The 20,389-nt window shown below is 35.5% G+C and overlaps 1 protein-coding gene across 9 annotated transcripts in view; it reads right to left on the bottom strand.

Moving 5' to 3' along the window:
- Positions 1–20,389, bottom strand: part of PCDH7 (protocadherin 7) — a 294,429-nt gene that overhangs the window by 77,080 nt on the left and 196,960 nt on the right. The window contains exons 4-5 of one of the 9 annotated variants that reach the window (XM_084517357.1): positions 14,646–14,687; positions 13,940–13,977 (exon numbers count right to left, since the gene is read on the bottom strand). The exons of 7 other annotated variants lie outside the window; for them this stretch is intronic. In XM_084517357.1, the coding sequence (XP_084373483.1) occupies positions 14,656–14,687 (32 nt within the window). In that variant the 3' untranslated portion in view covers positions 13,940–13,977; positions 14,646–14,655. Of the gene's footprint in view, positions 1–13,939; positions 13,978–14,645; positions 14,688–20,389 lie in introns of those variants that run through there. One more of the 9 variants, XM_084517356.1, reaches the window with a different exon arrangement.

Genomic DNA, 20,389 nt, shown 5'->3' with positions numbered 1-20,389 from the left:
TCTAAATAGCTTTGAAGTTCAAAATAAACATTCTAGATCAAACAACATATATATGTAATACATGCTATTGTGTATATTTTGATGAAATGTAACTGAGATACATGTTCAGTTTTTAAAAGTTAAGTAATTTTTGGAAAAATATTTATTATAAAATATCAGAAAGTGCTAATTAGATGATACTGGATACAGTTATTACACAGTATCATCATTTTAAAGAAATGGGCTAGTTAGATGAATAAGTCCAGCCGGCTCAATAAATAAATAAATAAATAAATAAATAATAGCCCTTTTCTATTTCAACTTGAGTTTCTCATGTCAGCTGTAATTTGAAACATGGCAGGGATTTAATCCGCTCTTTTAAAAGTTTTCATATTTTTTCTCTTTTATAAACACTCTTTTTTAATCTTCAGATTGAAATACACATCGTGCACTTGGTTGTCCTTCCTGCGTACCAATGTCTTCAGAATTCTAAGGGAGCACTCTGTCCTTTTGCACTAATGTCTCTGGAAGATACCTTGTTAAGACAACCTTCTGATTTAATGTTTCTGTTGTATCTTTTGGCTGAAAAGCTCAGTGTGCACTTGGCTACATGCATCTTCTTTGCTGAAGTGCAAGAATGCTCTTGTTTGATGAATTAAGCATTCTGACATTTCTAAAGCACAGTTGTGATGTTTTATCCTATACATACGTTGTATACAACCCACATCAACTGTTACTAGTAAAAGCTTGAGGCTTATGACCACTTTTGTTGAATTCACCTTTCATTCCATATAAAGTAAATGAGTTGGAATTAACAAGTCTGCCTTTGCAAGAGTAAACAGGAAGTCTGACAAAGTAATTCCCTGATAATCATAGCAAATTAGTCTTGAAGTCCACTGACATGGAAAGATTCTTACTGGCATCAAGCCTGAGGAATAGTCATAAATCCCTTATTGTGAAACAGTAGTATCGACACGGAAATCTTAAATAGGTTCTTTTTCTTTTTTCTTTCCTATTTTTATCCTGGGTTAGAAAAAAGTTTGCCAAAAATTCCATGTACATGAACACTGCATGTACTCACACTAGTCAAAAGTACGTATCCACTACTGGAAAGTTTACCTACATCTTGCTCAGGGAGCTGTGCATAGGGAAAAAAAAATCAGACCTATCAATTGTGAATATGGAAATGTTTTCAAAGATACAGTTTCTCACAATTGCATACAACCCAAAAGGTTGCTATCTAGACATGACAACTTATTCAGCAGCAGTCTCAATGCAGTAAGCAAAAGGGTCTGAGTGCAGCCTGAAAGCCTGAGGCAGTGAACAAAAAGTAAAAGCCCTAAACACCAATCCTGGTAACAGAAGCAAACACTCTGGCTTTGCACATGGGTCTTGAAGCTGTCAATCTCACACTAGGGGGGTGATACTGATGAATTGACTTAACTGCTGAAGAAGCAGGAATTAGATAATTACAAGACAGGCATGCCAAGTTACTGTTGCAATTGTATGCATGTTCCAGCATGTTTTGCAATTGTGCTTCTATTATTGGTTTGAGTTTCTGTGTGTTTGTCTGTACATGTATGAGATCTTAGATGCATCAGAGCACAGGGAAAAGAAATACACAGTGAGTTATTACAGAAGCACGTCATTGGTTTCTACATTATAGAAGTGCAGGATTTTGAGTACTCAAGATTGATACCATTAGCTGCAATGAAACAAACTTAATTGACTTTTTCTGTTGTTTGACTTGCTTTGTTTTGTTGTTGCTGGCTTGGGTGGTTTTGTTTCTCTTTACTAAGAAAAATATTGGTAGTGACATTCTCCTTGCTACTACTGTCTTTATGTTGGTAGGAGTCATTTGGAAACAAACTAGTATTTTAAATTTTACAGAAACATGCAGAGCAAACTGGTCAGAATCTCTGAAGTTTCCAATCCTCATATTTTTCTTATGCTGGAGCTTTTTCATTTCCTTTGCTAGAATGGCAAGATTGTACAGATTTATGTCTACACAGACTAAGAAACACTACCCCTGTCTACAAGACAGAGAGAATTTAACATCATAGACCAAGGAAGTCTTGTAGTAAGTTTGTAACATAGGCATGGTTTGTAGTATAGCACTTACAGAAGCACAGAATCTCTTCAGGATAAAATGATCTTCTAAACACCCCCAAATTGACAGTTATATGTACAAAATTTTACACACCTTCTACACAAGTGGCCCTATAATTATATACAAAAGCAAAAGAGTTCTCAACATACTTATGATCATCTACATAATGGGAACACAAATAGGACCAGAAAATTGAGGTCTGAAAATGCTGAATGCTGAAATGGCATTACACAAACAAATAATAATAATAATAATAATTTATTAAGTCTGCAGAACTCACAATTAAAGCAGAAGTCAACAAAAAATGCACAAAACAGAATGAAAGTTAATGCCATCTAGGACGATACAACAAGGCAGTGGTCACGATAAGCACTAAGCTGACACCACGAAAATGCCCACATCCATATAAATTGTACCTCAATGCTCTAACTGTCCACATTTAAATGCTATTTTTTGGCTCTCAGTTTGAAGCTGCAAGTCAGAAGGACCTCTAAGACAGGCTTGAGCTCCATTCACATCCACTCTCAGCAAAGATACCTTTCAGCCAACACACATTTTTTGCAGTTTAAAGAATGTTCTTAGTCCAGGCAGCAATTACAGTACATACATTCACAGAATTGCTGAGGTAGGAAGACACCTCTGGAGGTCATCTAGTCCAACCCACCTGGCTCAGAGCAGGGTCACCTGCTGCACATTGCTCAGGGTCACATCCAGTCAAGTTTTTAAATATCTCTAAGGGCAGAGGCTCCACAATCCTTATGCAACATGTTTCAGTGTTTGACCACTCTCACAATAAAACAGTTTTTGTGTTTAAGTGGGATTTCATGAGTTTCAGTTGTGCCCACTGCCTCTTGTTTTTTCGCAGTATCCTATCAAGAGTCAATCTGTCCTATTTACTTTTTCTAATCAGGTATTCATGCAGCTTGATAGCATTTTCCTGAGCCACCTTGTCTCCAGACTGAACATTCTCAGCTCTCTCAGCCTCTTGTTTTATGACAGATGCTCCAACCCGTTCATCATCTCTGCTGTCCTTGTCTACACTCCAGCACATACATGGCACCTGTGCAACACAGGTTACAGGTCCAGACCTGGGCACCATACTCCACATGTGTATGCTGAGTAAAGAAGAAGGATTACCACCCTCAGCCTGCTGACAAAGCTCAGCCTAACAGCCCAGGAGGCTGTTGGCTTTCACCACAAGGGCGTACTGCTGGCTCCTATTCAACTTTGTCTACCAGGATCCTCAGTCTTCTCTGCCAAGCTGCTTTCCAGCTGGTGGGCCCCCAGTCTGTCCTCATGCATGTTGTTGTTCCTCCCCAGGTACAAGATTTGTTATTTCACTTTCTTGAGCTTCATGAGATTGCTGTTGGCCATTTATACAGCCTGTGGATGTACCTCCAAACAATAACACATCTACCTGACATATTAGGTGTATCTCACGTACTTGATAATAAACCTTGAAGATTCAGAACAACAACAAAATAATAATAATAATTTTGAGGTTGTACCTCAGTGATTTCAAGTACATGAAAAATGGCTAGACCTTCCCACCTCTTAAATTGTCACTTAGAAATTACAAACTTCAAAATTAACTTATCAACTAGGGCTTCTCCCCAAGATATCAAACCCACCTTTTCCTGTGTTAATATGGAATATAATCACATACTAGGATATCACAACTCTTTGATGATATCATTGACAATGACAAGTATTGATGACACTTTCAAGAGTGACTCAAGATTTCTATTAATCTGTCCATAAATTGTAAACAAAAAAATCAATAAGTTACCTCAGAATTTCAGATTTTGCCTATATATACTTTAATTGCAGAAGAATAAGACTGCTCCAGTCCCTTTTTCAAGTCCAGGATCTGCTTCTTTGAGAACACTCAAGGGACTGGAACATCTCTCCTGTGAGGAAAGGCTAAGAGCTGGGACTGCTCAGCCTGAAGAAGAGCAAGCTCAGGGGGAATCTTATCAAGGTCTATAAATACTTAAGGGGAGGGTGCAAAGAAGATGGAGACATGGTCTTTTCAGTGGTGCTCAGTGCCAGGACAAGAGGCAATGGGCACAAACTGGAACACAGGAGGTTTTGTCTGACCATCAGGAAGCACCTTTTTACTGTACAGGTGACAGAGCACTGAAATAGGTTGCCCAGAGGTGTTGTGGAGTCTCCCTCCTTGGAGATCTTTAAAAATCTGCCTGGCCATGGTCTTGGACAACCCACTTTAGATATCCCTGTTTGAGCAGGGGGTGGTTGACCAAATTACCTCCAGAGGTCCCTTCCTACCATAACCATTCTGTGATTCTGTAGTAGCAACAGTTTTGTAGAAAAAATCATATGTCCATGGCCAAGACACAGATAGTTTGGGAAGATGTTCTGTTATTTAATTAAAATATATTTTCTCCAAAGCAAGTTGAATACATTGATGTCATAAAAATGTAGGAAATCAGGAACTTCAAAAGACAATCAGATAAAAGATCCAGGCACACTTTATCAAACAGATCCAAACTCAGAAAACCACTTAGTCACTTATCTATGTAGATATGTACTCAAAATGCTTTTCTGAAACCTCAGACCTAGTTCAGCTTACTTATGTGATCTAAACCAGCCACTGAAACCCTCATCTTGCTTTTCCAAGTACTCCAATCACCAGTTTTTAATGTGGACAAAAGGAGTTTGACAGAGAGGAGCAGAGAGGAATTCACATGATATAACAATTTGATGTGTGTGTGTGTAAGGGGGTTGGGTGCAGTGGGGAGGAAAATGTGTCCTCTTGCCTGTTCATGACTGAAAGATGAGGCTTAGGTATTTAACTCCAGGAAAGGCTTTCAGACGGTGAATCCTTAGCTAAGGGACATCTTCATAATATTTCAGTTATTTCCTTCTGACTAACAGGCAGTTTTACTTAGAATGCTGCCTCCTGCGAGTCTTTCTCTCAAGCATATAACCACATATAACTGCATGGAGAGAGGCATAAAGAATGAAAGGAAGTCCTACAGACATCAAGCTCCCAACAAGTTTTTGCATTATATGATATACACTTTGTAGATCTGTTTCCAGATGCCCACTTATATTGACACACAAGTATCTTTGAAAATCTGGCTTGATATAGCCAAATCAAGACAGGAACATCTGTAAGGTGTCTTCAGAGTCAAACTGATAAAAGTAAATGCCATGAACACTGGAAAAATAAAATAAAAAAAAAAAAAACAAAAAACAAAAAACAAACAAAAAAAACAGGTGAATTTCACCAGTAAAACTACTTTGACTGAAAATTAAAGACCAGAATGTCTTTACAGTGTCAAACACTGTCTTTAGCAATATGAAATTGAGGAAAATGATGAAAGAGAGATAAGGAGCTTCACCAACAGAATAAGGAGATGTGAAAAACAATAGTTCATTAGAAAGGAAAAGGTAAAACATAGGTGTCTTTTTGCTTCATTAGAGACAGCATAAAGCAAAAGTATGAAAAAAAAAAAAAAAAAAAAAGGTGCTAATTTGGAATGTCCAGCTTTAACAACCAAGGAGTGAGAGTTACATGTCTGTGGAGGAAGGCAACATCTATACTCTGTTCAACAGCAAACTGCTCTACTACAGGTATTGGTTTATTTATATCTTCATTCATAATACACCTTTTACCAATATTTACTTTCCATAAAACACACTGGGAAATAGCTTTAAGGGATTTTTTGATTAGTACTACTATGGTACATGAGAAACAAAGTTCTTATACTTTTTAAAAGGCCTTTAATCTCAAGGTTAGTAATTGGTAGTTTGCAGCTAGAGGTAATTCATAGTCTGTGGATGATAATATAAAGAAAATAGTCCCATTTCGTTATCACATTCCATCACAACTGCAATCAATACACAGACCCTCAAGATATGCAAGAAGCACATAATTGTTTTTTTTCTTCTAAAAGCTATAGTTATATTTGTACTGTGTATCTATTTTCCCTGGTCAAAACCACTAAAAAAAATAATAAAAAAAAATCTTTCCATAGCTTTCACTTTCAAAGGGGAAAAGAAAAAGTGACTGTCTCACTAAACTCCTAGCACAAAATGATACTGATTATCTCCCCATGAAATGTGCATCTTGTTTGCTCTTACTATTCATCCAACATTCTTTACTAAAGAGGACTTGTTCTTTGTCAGACAACTTCTTTAATAAAGCTAGCAATGGTGTTATCATGCTAACAACAGAGCAGTAGAGATACAATCATTCTTTGTCATGCCAAAAGCAGATAAATAATCAATCATGTTGCAATTAACAAGAAATAGCATTCACTTTATCAAGCTTTCTGGTCTTGCATTTCATAAGCTAAATTGAAACCATATAGGAGGAAAAAGAACAACTTTAAAAGCCAAGTCTTGGGATTTTACCCAAGTAACTCAAAGCATGGATATTTATAAAGCTGATAGTCTTTTTCCCCCGTGGAAGGGGTTCTGATGATTAGAAAAACAGTTGTTCTGACAGAGGTAACACACAATCATCTTTCACATTAGTTTTCTTCTCATTTTTGTTTGTTTGTTTTTTTCTTAATATTCTGATGGGCTACACACCACCACCACAGACAACCAAACCTTATTCCACAAAAAGCAGTGCCGTTGCTTTGCATATTAAGTGTTAGATATCCATGCACTCATTTAACAGAAACGCTTTAGATAAACTGGGGTGAGAAAACGCAAACTTTTAACAACTCTCCTCTTGAAGGTTTTGTGTCTTAAGCACATTCTTTAATGTTGTGGATTTGCTCAGTTACTGAATTACAAAAGTACATGCAGGTTGAGATTTTTAAAGTTATTAATTCTCAAATTATATGATACATGGTGCACAAGCATACATACTATGTAACATTTGCAAAAAAAAAAATATTTCAGTAGGTTTTATGGTGGTTTTGGTTCTTTGTTGATTGTTGTTGTTGTTTTTTTTCTTTTTCTTTTTTCTCCCCAATGTGTATGTACAACTGATAGCATATAAGCAAACATGAACGTAAATTAATGCTTTCAGGCTCTTCTGTTACTTGCATTTTAGTAACACAGCTGCTGCCAGGTTAATAGCAAATTTCGTCAGCACAAGTCTCTCAGAATCATTCTCTTGATTCTCTACATGAAAGGATTGTGTGCCTACAGTGGGATACTATCAAACTATCAAAATAGTTTGATATTCACTTACTGAGTTAGGATTTGCAACTACGTAATTGGTAGTGACTGGATTTTGACACAGTAAGCATGACTGTGCTCCTTCAATTAATGAAACAGAAATCCGGAAGTAGGGGAAGAAATTCTGAGAAATATTTTGGTATCAGTACACTGGTACACCATGGCAAAGGTACTCACAGTTTTGTATTCTGGTCACTTCCATTATTTAAAGGTCTTTGCAATAGCCAGACTGATTAATGAACATCCTCCCAAATAAACAGAAGCACATTTTTTTTCCCCTGAATCTACCACTGCTATTGGCAAAGGAGATGATTTTGTAGGTTATTAGTCAAAAAATCTCGTGCATTTCTGACCTGAATGAATAGGACAAAGGGACACTGCATAGTAAATAAAGCGTTTGCTCCCAGTGCCTATGCATTTTGGGGGAAAACTATTGCATGTGAATCCTCTTAGAGGCACTGTTGTTCAATATTTTCTGAGATACTTCTTTCCTACCTAAAAATTGCTTTTGCAGCTTTGAAGCTATTGGTCTATAGGTAACTTATAATCTATTCTAAATAACAACATTGATAGGAAAATCTCTGGAAAGAAATGTAACCCAGTCAGAGTTTTTAGATTTTTTTTTTTCCCTAAAAGAATGATACCCTCACCATTAAATACGCAGAGCATACCATTCTCCAAGTTTTATCCAAAGAGATATCTGTATTACAGTGCATGAGGAAAAACAATTTTCAGAAAGCAAGTGCTTAGTTATCTCTAAAGAAACTAGCAGTACTGAAGCAGAAACTCCCAAAACATTAGCTAGCTACTCCTAAAGAAATTTTCCTGTGAAAATCTTGGAAAAATCTTTTTTCCAAGAACTTCTGTAGGCACAAATCTTGTTAAAATTTTGTCACTTCAAGCTGCATTTCTGGAACCAGTTCAACAGAGATCTAAATCTAGTTCCATACTGAGAAAACCCTGACAATTTAATTTCTGTGACTATGGGCAGTACTGGATTCAAAACAGAATTTATATTAGTAAGGTACCGTGACAACACAACTTCCAGAAAAAAAAAAACACCTTGCTTGTTCAGTGCTATTTTCACAGTTGGCATTGAAGTTCCGTTCTAAAGAAATATGTTAAATGAAACACACACTTCTTCATTACAAAGCATTGCCATTCCCCTTATTTGTAACGCAACTACTAAAGAACACAATTTTTCCAAACACATTTTTTGGCACACCTGGATGAACAAGAGAAAATTCTACTCACAAATGTTAGCATGGTAAGACTAAGCACTACATAGTCAAGATGAAAGAGTTGTTGATTTTTACACATCGATGATTCAACTTTCATTTAGGAGCCAAGAAAACAACTGTTGAAGATTACATGATTTTTATGAATTACAGAAAAGATTTCTGATTTTAAAGGGATCTAAGAGAAAGAGTAAAAAAGATAATCCTTGGTATTTCCATGTCCACCACTTATTTTCTTACATATATGAACAGAAATAGCATACCATATGCAGTCATGTATACCACAATTGCTTATATCCTTGCATGCAATTTCTGAGGTGCACTGGGAATTTTTATTTACAATGGCATTTTCAGGACTATGGTCTTCACTAACCTGAAAACCCTTTACTTGCATAGAGACCTTGGTAGACAAACAAGCATTGTGGAAATATGAGACACTATTTACCTTGCACATAAAGAGTCTACATTGCCAATGCCCAGAAACCCACACAGCTATAGCACAACACTTCAACTACTAAAAATTACAACATGATTTTAGCTGTGTTTTGTTGTGAGAAGGAACTCTAATACTGACAGAGCTTAACATCCTGAAAAGGGACTATACCTGCAGCTCTTAACAGAAGCATTTGCTTCTTGTAGCTCAGGCATTCAGGCTCCTGTAGGAGTTTGAGATTAAAGTCTCATTAATCTCTTTTGAATTTCTTACTTAGTTCAATAACTGACTGACTGTTGTTGCAGAACTCATTCTTATGCGTCTATGTTATACATTGCATTGTGGTCTGAGATGATTAATTGATAAGTTATCTCAAATGTTTCTACGTCATAGTCCTTCTGTATATCATGTTCAAATACATGCTCCTAAATAAATGCTCCTAAATACAGAGTATCTCCCCTTTCCCTTTATTATTCCCAAAGTGTAACATTTAAAGACAACTTGTCGACATGGTTATATATGGACATTTAAATTCAACATACAAACATCAGCAATAACAACTACCACATCACAACATCATTAATTGGGTACTAAAGAACTTGAATATACCTGAGAGTATGGAAAAGGATTAGCAACACAGAAGGAAAGAAAACCAAAAGCTTTTGCATAAAACCCACTTGCCTTTAGCATTTTCATCTCAAAAACAAAGATTTAGATTAGATATAACTGGAGAGACTCCGGTAAAAGCATTCAAGTGTTTGTGCACTCTATCAAAATAGACCTAAATTATGTTATTCAGTAGAAATCAAAGAATCTTAAAATCATTTGGTAGGAAAAGACCTTAAAGATCATCAGGTACAACCATCAAATGGCTAAGATTAATCAAGCAAATTTGCAGGTTTGCAGATTTTATTAGCTCAGTTCTCATGGCATGCTAAAGCACTAAGAACATACTGACTTGATTTGATATTGAGAGCAGGATGTCTGCATTTGTTCAATACTTAACCTGACCTAATCAACCTTGTAAAACAAGAACAGCTCTATGTCACTGCCTCTGCAGCACAGTTACTCTACAGACTGGATAATCCACCCACAAATAAAGAATTGACTTTAAGATAGGCAATAGGCTCACAGCAATAGGCTATAGCTTGAACCTTTGTAACTGTAACATAAGCTTTAGATTCTTTTTCTAAAATACATGTGAACATCAGTTATATTTATTAAAAGATACAGAAGAAAGTAAGTTATTAAAGTGTGAAATTACAGCAGCACTAAGTTTACTACAGAGATCTTCACAAAGACAAGCGTGCTACTAATTTTCTTCTCTGAGGGAAAAAAATATTTAACAATAAAGAATGATAGATTTTATCTTTTTAAATAATATTTCATTAAGAACTTGAATGGGTCTGTCCACAACCTTTTGCTCAGTGCTTAGCTACACAAAGAAAAAAGGGTGTTTCCTAGGCTTGTTTGTGTGCTATTCCAATATTACTCACACAAGCAGTTTGTTTTAAGAGTCATACTATTTGCAGCTTGACTACTACATTACAGTTGTGAAGAAAATTGCAGCACACAAACCCCCTAACCTCCATTAGTCTTCAACTGTGTGGAATGCATTTTAACCTGTCAGATCTTGTGTTCCACTGCTCTAAGATCAAGCCATATTTAATATTCATCAGTCTAAATAACGTTGGAGACAACTACTATTCACAGCAACTTCCTCAAACACTGAAACAAGTAGCTGCTCTTGAATATTGTAATACCATTTTGTTATCTATTTCAGCAACAGAGAGAGTTCATTATTGAACAAATTAGCTTCCAAGTCACTGATGCTGAGCCATAAATAATTGGAATCAGCAGAACTATTCCCAAGCATTTTTCTGCTGTGCTATTGCATATGTAAGATAAGTGCTTGGAATAGGTAAAAGTAGTATATTTCAAGAAACTTTTCCTCTCTATATAAATGTTTTTATAGGATTTATTGAAAGCTATATAACATCAGGTTGATCTTGTAAATGAAGCTGTTGGAGACAACTTTCTTTAGTATCTCAAAGACTTCTAATGGCAATGTGTTTTATGAAGCTGCTAGCTCTGCAAACAATACTCTTTTGACTTAACAGTATAAAGATGCTGTAGGTAGTGTCAATTCATACTTGTACAATGTTATCTGGCAGGTAATTGAAAATGATAACACGCCAGAATAAGGTGAAGAGTTTTCTTCTAATTAAAAATAAATAATAAAAAAATAAAAGCCTTAAACAAAAATTGTACCTTTTGCAGAACCACAAATATATAGGGTGAACAGTATCTTGCCTCCATGGATGAAACTAGATCCAGATAGAACAATACAAAGCAGTGGTTTATGCATTTGAGCAACTGCTATGTTTTCTCTGGTAAGGTAAAGACTCCAGTATCCTAGTAAATCCACAGATGATATGCTGATCCAGAAGCTTGTACAGAACGAAGGCCAATGCAAATTCATCTGGAACTGCTGCCCCAACTAAGGAATACTGTTATAGCCTAGTGGAGCAGCAGCTCCCCTCTCTTCTCAGTTTAGCTAGAGTGAGGGTGAGGATGTAAGAATGGAGATAATTAGCCATGATTGGGAGAATAACCTTTGCAAGGAAGAAAAAAGCAAAGAAAATATCTAATAAGTTGTAGCTTTTTTATTTTGAATCACCTTGAGAAAAAAAAGCTTGCGTGACTACGTGTAATTTCCCATATCAAAATCAAATACACTTATGATAAAATCTAATTATGAAAGTTGCTAAAGCTGATCTTCTAAACCAGTTCTATTTTTCCATGATTTGTCTATATACTAAGCTCATTTAACCTCTATCACATTTTCACTACCAGAACAAAACAAACAAACAAACAAAAAAACCCACTGAATTTTCACAATAAACTAAATTGAAACTTAGATGCTACCTGATGGCTTTAATCCTATTTTCCTTACTTTGTTGGTATTAAATATTAACCATATGCTTTTGGAATTTTACACTGGAATGATTGCCACTTCTAAGAATCCTCCACTGCACATGAGGCTAAAAGGAAGTAGTAAAGACTAGTATTTCCCATACTACATATACAAATTTTCTCAATACGTTCAGCGTTACAGTACTCTCTCCATTCTGGAAACAGAGTACAAGCTGTATGTACCATACAGGCTATGTATCTCAACTCATTCTGTCTATGCAGTGCAAGAATGCATTGACAGTAGGAGGCTATCCATATCTGGAAAACAGTTTATGGAAAATAAATATGTTCTCATCCTTCCCAATGAATGATTTTATTACAAATAGTTGTTAGTATATCCTAGTTATATCTAAAATATAGTATGCTTTTGAATTGATAACAATTCAGTTACAGTGTTGAAGAGGAAAGGTATGGGATATAGTCATACAGTAGAAGCCAGCAGAAAATGAAATAGGCTTCTTCCATTCACTGTTCTGTTAAAATGTGACTGGAAGACCATTAAATCCACAAGTTCTTCAACTTTCTATCCAACCACATATATAGTAGGGCACAAACCATTTCTGGCATTGCAAATTAACTCTCAAGATAGGTTTCCATTTTTACTCTTTTACTAACATTTATTGAAGGTGCTGCATATTGAGTATTTTTTTTCAGGATAACTAATTTGGTAGCTAGTCAGTCTGGTTTTGCACTTCTACTGGCATTAAATATTTACCTTCTACTTCTGAAAATGCAACATTTTAATGAACACCTTGAAGCTTTATCTAACTCCCACCATCTTATATCATTCATGTAGTTTGAAAGTAGTAGGAAAGGCTAGGAAAGACCTCATCACTTAGAAGATTATACTCATATCAGAAAAACTGATGCAGAAAAGGTGTTTTTGTAATAATTAGGTCTCAAGTGACTTTAAAACACACTCAAATTTCCCAAATACCAGAATGACTGATAAAAAAAAATCTTCCTCCTTTTAGTATTTTTTTTAAATGCATACCATGATTCTTACTTTAAATTAGTTTTCAAATTCGATCATGTCAAAGTAACCACTATGAAGTAATAGCCATGTCTAGGGATCCTCTTTACTTTCTGAGGCTAATAGCCTGTGGTAGAGTCAGTTTCAGAGAAAGAAGCTTCTGCATTTCCCATGTCAGTTAACCAGGAGGGCATATGAAGCATACTGACAGAGCAAATCCTGCCCCTCACACAATGTACAGCATTCCTACTGACAAAATGTTACTGCATTGCTAGGTGCTGTTGAACTGCACCTGTTTTTTTCAAATTTTCTCACTGAACCAGAGGGCTAGGGAGTGATTTGAATAGAAACTGCCCAAGAAATAGAACACAGTTCAGTATATGACCTTAAAATATGGTTGAAACTTTCAGAACCCAGTGAAAAACAACAACAAAGAATGAGCAGAACCAGAATCTCAGAATAATATCACAGACAACTAACAGAACTCATCAGTAGCTGAAAATATTGTATGTGGGAAGAGACAAAAAGTAGCCTACAATGGAAAGGGCTCTGCTCTAATTTCTGTTTTCTTGTACTAGGCTAGTAAAACATGTACAAACAAATACACATTCCAGATGGCTAAGGCAAGCATAGTCATTCCTAATGGATTCAAGACATTGTTTAATACCAACTTCACTCTCGTGGAAGCAGAGTTATCTCTACAAAAATGCCAAGGTCAGTGAAAGCATAAGTTGCCTGCTATGCAAGTATCATTGCACCATCAGAACAGCCCAGGAGATTCACTCTAGGTAAGTGTCCCCATCCACATTAAGCAACATCCACTGATAAATTGTGCTTGCATAGGCATTAGAAGACCTTAACTAGAGCACAATTACATGGAAATTGAGCAATAATCAGGCATAACTAATTCATAAAAAGTCAACATATACATCATAGTTTTATTTGTTAAATCTTGCCATCTGTTGCATATGTTGTAAGAAGAAAAATCAAAGGAGGAAAGAAGATGATTTTTCCCCTACAGTGATTAAACTCATTTGAATTCTTCCATCTCCTTTCAGATCATAATACACAGAAGTTCCTTGACTTAAGGCCATTTTGCAAGTTTCTAACAGCAAAGAAACAATGAAAAATAAGATTATCATCTGAAATGAGGCCAAGCATTTCAAAACAATTTAAAAATTATAAAATGTATCTTTTCTTCTATTTTACTCTTTTTGTTTCCAAACCAGTTTCAAACCATGCCACCTGCTATGTTAAGAAACAAGCAAGTTTTTTATATTGTTTATAAAAGTTAGCAAAATTAGTTTTATATAGTAGCAGAAAAATAACTCTCTAGAGAACAAACATACAGAAAGAGAAGTTAATTTCCAAGGCTCTTATATTCAAGAGGACAAAAACAATGTATTTATAAATTGGACTTATATATTTCCATTTTCAATTTAAAAAAAAAATCACTGATCAGTAGAATGTGACAGTAGGAAGTCACATTATCATACCTTAACAGTAAGCATGCATAGACAGACATATATCTAAATCTATTTGCAACTTTATTCAAAATGAATTTTCTGAAGATGAGCATTTTGCTATGTTTTTCCTGTCATATTCTGTAGTTTGGAATAATCCTCAAAGACTTCAAAACTCTTAATGGAGCATAAGTATTTACATACCGTGGGTGCATATGTGTACACACACAAATACATACACATACACACTTACAAGTAGTTATTTTGAATGCAGGTGGCTACATGTGAAAAACATGCAGGCACACATTACCTTCACATCCTTAAGGCAGATGCCTGGGAAAACCAAGCTGGACTGGGGGAAAAGCACAAGACAAAATATTAACTTTTACATAAAAGCAATGGGTGAGGGATTTAAGCTGAGCATTCTGGATTGAGATGTTGAGGATATCATGTCTGTCTTTCACTATACCATCTCATTACTTATTAGTAAGTAAAAAGCAAGTAGAATTATAAAGAGCTTACAAACTGACAACAAACATTATTGTACCAATAAGCACTTGAGCGGCATCCTCAACATTTGCAGTTTTGTACCTACTACACTGGGCCAGATGAGCTGGTAGAGTACATTTTAAGTCTCATAGCCAGGCATCACTAACGGGCAAGCCTATCTGTTATAGAACCAGATTGTATTCTGCCTCTGTTCTTGCTATCTACTTCTCCAGTAACTGATCAGTGTGAGGCTGTAAACAGAACCATCTGCTGGTGTCAGTACTTTCTCCTAACCAGGTAACCGCTTTCTGTGTATTAATTGCTGCTCATTTCTTTCAGATGTAATTTTTGAAAGGGAAAGAGGAGGCTAGAATAGGAAGCTCACCAAGATTTGTCTTCCAACTTCCTTTACAGACAGCAAAAGTGTGGTTTAGGCAAGGTAATCTACAATAACAATGCAATTCACAGACCATTAAAACAAACTGCTAAGTGTACAATGTTAAAGTTTTATAGGTCTTGGCTTCACAAGTCAATTAAAGGCAGACTTAATCTCTTCAGCCTTATGTAAGCATGGCCACACAGTAGCCTGAAGGGACTGCTGGCTCCGGTCAATTTTAACAGATTGATTTATAAAGTATTACAATGCATCTTAACTCCTTAATATGAGTCAGAATGGGATTTTCAGTCATATTAATCCATCTTTATTGATCACCTTTGGTTTCTGAAAGAAAATGGTTTCCTCTAAGAGTATGCAAGGTCTTTATGTAAAAGCACATGCAATATCACCTACGAGGAAAGCTCGGTATTTTTAACACCATCACTTAGCAATAACATAAACAATGTCTTGTATCAAACTTTTCCTATCCAGACTTAAGGAACGCTTGCATGAGACATATTGAAGGTTACGCTAATTTCTGTTTTTTCAAGATGTTTGAAACTGATACATTACACTTGTCTATCTAAAAAGATATTAAACTCCAGTAACATTTCCATTACCCAAAAAATGAGTAAGATGACAGTTTTACACTTAAAAATTCTTTGAAAGTCAGTACCTGGTGTAGTCTTAGCCAACAGCTAAGTATACAAAATCTGCACAGCATGATACAGTTAAATCAAGCGGTCCTGACAGCACAAATGGTTGCATGCAATGAACAGTTGTTTACTTCATGCAGCAAAGACAAAACTGAAGAATTCATCCAGTGATAAGATGGCATCTGAGTAAAGGCTCTAACAGGCAGAAAAGCATCTAGGTGAACCTATGTTCTGAGCATAGCCAGTAAAAGCATGAGTGCATCCGTGCTATTTTAGTTATCAATGCTGTTAAAAAAATAGTTTAAAATTATTTCAGTTATCATCTTCTAATGTCAGAATGTTATCTTTCTAGTAGGCTAGCAATGACAAAATGGAAAAAAGAAAGCTATATTTCAGGAAAAAAATAGTACTTTGTGTTCTAAGAAAACAGAATATTCCTATATTATCCACATAAGGATTAATATATATAAATGTAAGGTATATTTTACATCATAGTATTTTGTGGTACTGGCAAAACTGCTCCTAAAATATATTTTACTAAGAAATACCTTCAAGGCATTGGGTTCCTTGTGGTATAATTCATACATTTCAAAAGAATTGCGTATAGGATGAATGAGGTTCACAATGTCTGCCACTGGCATTGTTTACCTCCAGGTGGAATTAAATTCCCTGAACTCTGAAAAGCAACGTAATGGTAATGTGACATATGTGAAATCAGGTCATTTTATTTTTATATTTTTACAGGTCATTTTACCTGTATTTTGAATAATAGTTCATCAGGAAATTATATGAAAAAAAAAAAAAAAAAACACTAGAAGTTACTGAATACACAAATTAATCATTTTCTGTGCTAAATAAACATGAATTAATAGCACAGAAAACCTGAAAATTTCACTTCTTTCATGCTTTCCTTTTATATATTGACAGGACCACATTACTAATGTGGTCAGTTTCCCAGTCTCCAAGGATTGGGAAAACATTAATAGCTCTTGCTAGTACTATTTTTGGAATAACAAAGACATATAAATTCACAAGTTCAGAACTGCAAGTTGAAGACTGCATCAAGAATTTACTACAATCCTCATTTCAGTTTTTAAGGAGCAACTAAATTAATGGCAAGATCAATTTCCTTTAGCCCTCACATTCACATTCTGGTAATGAAACACTTGACACAAATTTAGACACTGAAACAAAATCATACAAGTTAATAGTTTTCTTCTACAAAAATAGGGAGGTGCAGTTCTCAGGGATGGATTCTTCACCCTTCCATGAGACCCACTGCTTAACTCATCCCTACAGAAGATAAGCTGAATACCAGATTAGGGAAAGGGTGGAGATACAACTTTTCAAGTATGACTGGTAGAAGCATGAAAATGGGGAAAAAAAAAAAAAATAAAAAGGCAAGGCATGGTTTTCTAAAAAAAGTGTTTAAAATTGTTTCTAGGGGGCAAGGGTTGGAAGTTTGAGGGAACAGGGGAGGGGAAAACCACAATTGCCTTGGAAAGAAAAGCTGACAAAATGTTCAACAGTGCAATAAAAGCATCTGAACCTTTTCACATAGACTGAATAGATCAGATCATAAGAAGCCCTTTATAGTAAAATCAAGTCCTTGCTTTATTCAAGAGTGGGTTGTTGGTTTTTGATTGTTGCTTTTTGTTGTTCCCCCCTTTCCTAAAAAAAAGACCAATTTATGTTTTGTTCTTTAATGATGTAAAGAAAAAAATGCTGAAATTTAAAATTAGTTTGAGTTCAACACATGAAAGTCCTTCATATATTATATGAAACATTTTTACTTATCTCATTATCTAGCTCTAACATGCTAATTAAAAGAAGACGAAGAAAAAAATATAAATCTGTTTATGATTGGCCAACGGAAGTAAAAGTCTTTGTTTTACTGGTTGTAATGCATGCAGGGGTGGGTGAGGGATGGACTGCAAAACCAAGAGGTTCACAACACAGGGCCGTTTCCAATGTTAGCTATGTGCACAGTTAAAATACGGGAGCTGTGGAGGACTTCCTTTGTATTTAAATAAACGAGAATGCTCTTTCCCATGCCTAGTGGAGAGAGATACACAAGACTTCCAGCACAGTGCAAACCTTTCATTCAAACTGCAATCCCCACTTGGGATCTAGTGCTTCAAGAAACTGCTGTATGACACATCTCAGCTCTCCTCAGAGAAACAAGATTGACAAGGGGCAAACAACTTTAGAATAGTATCATCAACTCCAAACCTAGTGTGGTTTGCAGTCATGCAAAGCGTGATCTAGAAAGGGTGCTATGAAGTTAGCCATGCCAATACTTCAGAGCTCTCCATATCACAGCTTCAGTCACTCCTCTGAGTGCTCCGGCACTGCATGAACAATCTAAATTCACATCAAAACAACAGCATCAGAGTGCCTCACAGCAGTAGAAAACCAATAGTGCTGCATGACTTATTCTTGAACAGTAATTGCAAAATCATTTTAAAATGAGATCAGAATTGCTGCAGCTATTCTTGAGTTTCTTTGATTCTCTTTATTCAATTCCTGTGGTTACCCAGGAAGCATTAGAGTAACAATACACATATGGAATGAAGTCAGTGAGGTTTTCTTCAGATTGTACCACTGGGGGGGGGGGGGGCGGGGAGGGGATGACACAACCAAATATGCTTAGCAGATGTAGCTGATATAGCGTCACCATATATAGATAAACCTTAAGTCTCAGGGATAAAAATATATATATATCCTTAAGGACTTAGTATGAAAATTATGGCATTACATATCTGTACTACATTTGCACTGTTGCTAAGAATTGACAATTACCAGGATGCATTTACACAGCCCCAAACACATCTGATGAGACTTTATTCACCATAATCACCACTGGGTGAAAACTTCTTTTTATTTTTGATTTTTTTCAAAGGAGTAGTTCACTGTGAATAAAAAATAAATAAAAAAATAAGCTTATGTACAGACAAAGAATCACTCAGCTATATGGAGAGCACACCAAATATTTACACTGTGTTAAACAATTTCCTTTGGGTGACAGTTGTGGTCAGTGAACTACAATAGCTAATCTGCTATGAAGATTCTTCATGCCCCGCTGGATCACAAGCTTACTAGAGCTAGTCATCCAGTAGAACTTGATAGAAACAAAAGAGCAACTGCTACCATGGTAAAAAGGCATTCCTTGACTGTAAAAAAGCATGTGTTTTCCTGAGAAACAGTCTCAACTAACTTCAGCTGTATCTGATATTCCATCAGAATGCTACACTAAAGGAGAAACAAGTGAACAAAAGCATAACTAGCAACTTTTTGTGCTACAGTATTTCTTATTTAAGTATCATGTAAGATTACATTTTATGTTGTTTAGGCATGGTTTGACACAACCATTTAGCAAGAAAAAAAAACACAATGCTGCTGCTCTAGAACAAGACCTTTAACGGGGGACAGAATGTTCAGACACTAATATCTCCATTAATTTCTCACTGTAAAAGTGACTCCAAAAGCATGAAGTGTCAAAGCTGATCCTCATTTTTTCTGCAGTTTTTCCTCCATCCATGAAAGATTAGAGAAACACAAAATACTTCAGTACAATACCTACTCTGCCAACAATACAGAGCAAGATTTAATGACAAAATTTTAAAATTAATTTCACAAAAATTTGGTTTACAGGAAGGTTATCTGATAATACTTAAAGTCACACACACTTGTCACCTTCAGAAATAAATCAAGGCTATTACTTACAATTTCTTTACAATTCTCTTGTTGTATACGAATCTTAGCTATTAATAGCTCTCCCAGTAAAAATTTGTAATATGCACTTGGAAAGTTGCACAGAAGATTCTATGAACACTACTTTTCATTTCAGCAGACTGCAGATTATTTCCACTTTGCAGTTTTGAAACAACATTTCAGTTAGTCAAGATCTTCTACAGATCTGGAGAGATGCTAACTTGACTACAAGACTCTACTGACACAATTCATACAAATTCTCTCTGCTCATACATCTGTGATTTCCAGGGAAAACAAAATCATTAGGAAAAACAGGAGAAGCAAACCTGGGGCCTAAGTTTAAGACCTCTTTGGACTCTCACCTGGCAACAAAGACTAAAGATCTAATTTATATTTTTATTATTATTAAATCAAGTATACATTGAAACAAAGAATGGGATCTAGGGCTCCTAAGCAAAAACCACTAATCTTTCTGTCTGAAACAATTATATTAAAAAATAAATAAATAAATAATGTGCTAAGAACTATGCAGATAAACTATAAAGGTGGTGTAATTCTTAGTGAACTCCAGTTCACCAAAATGTACAAATAAAATGCGTGATTTCCTTCTATTTGTATAATGGCAAGAAACAATTTTTCACATCATTTCTTAAAGATGGTTTGGGCTGTAGCATAGTTGTAATCCTTGCTAGATGACAACTGAGCATTTTTTCTTTTATAGAAATGGCAGCAAAACATCAGTTATATGAATGCCAGCTAAGACTTACAAATCCTTAGGCTAATTTACTCTGACATTATCTTAATTGACTTCACCACAAA

This window comes from Aythya ferina (assembly GCF_964211825.1).
Source record: "Aythya ferina genome assembly, chromosome: 4".
In the NCBI taxonomy this organism is placed as follows: Eukaryota; Metazoa; Chordata; class Aves; order Anseriformes; family Anatidae; genus Aythya; species Aythya ferina.
Note: the sequence above shows the minus strand (reverse complement) of the source record. Positions and strands in the feature narration are given on the sequence as shown.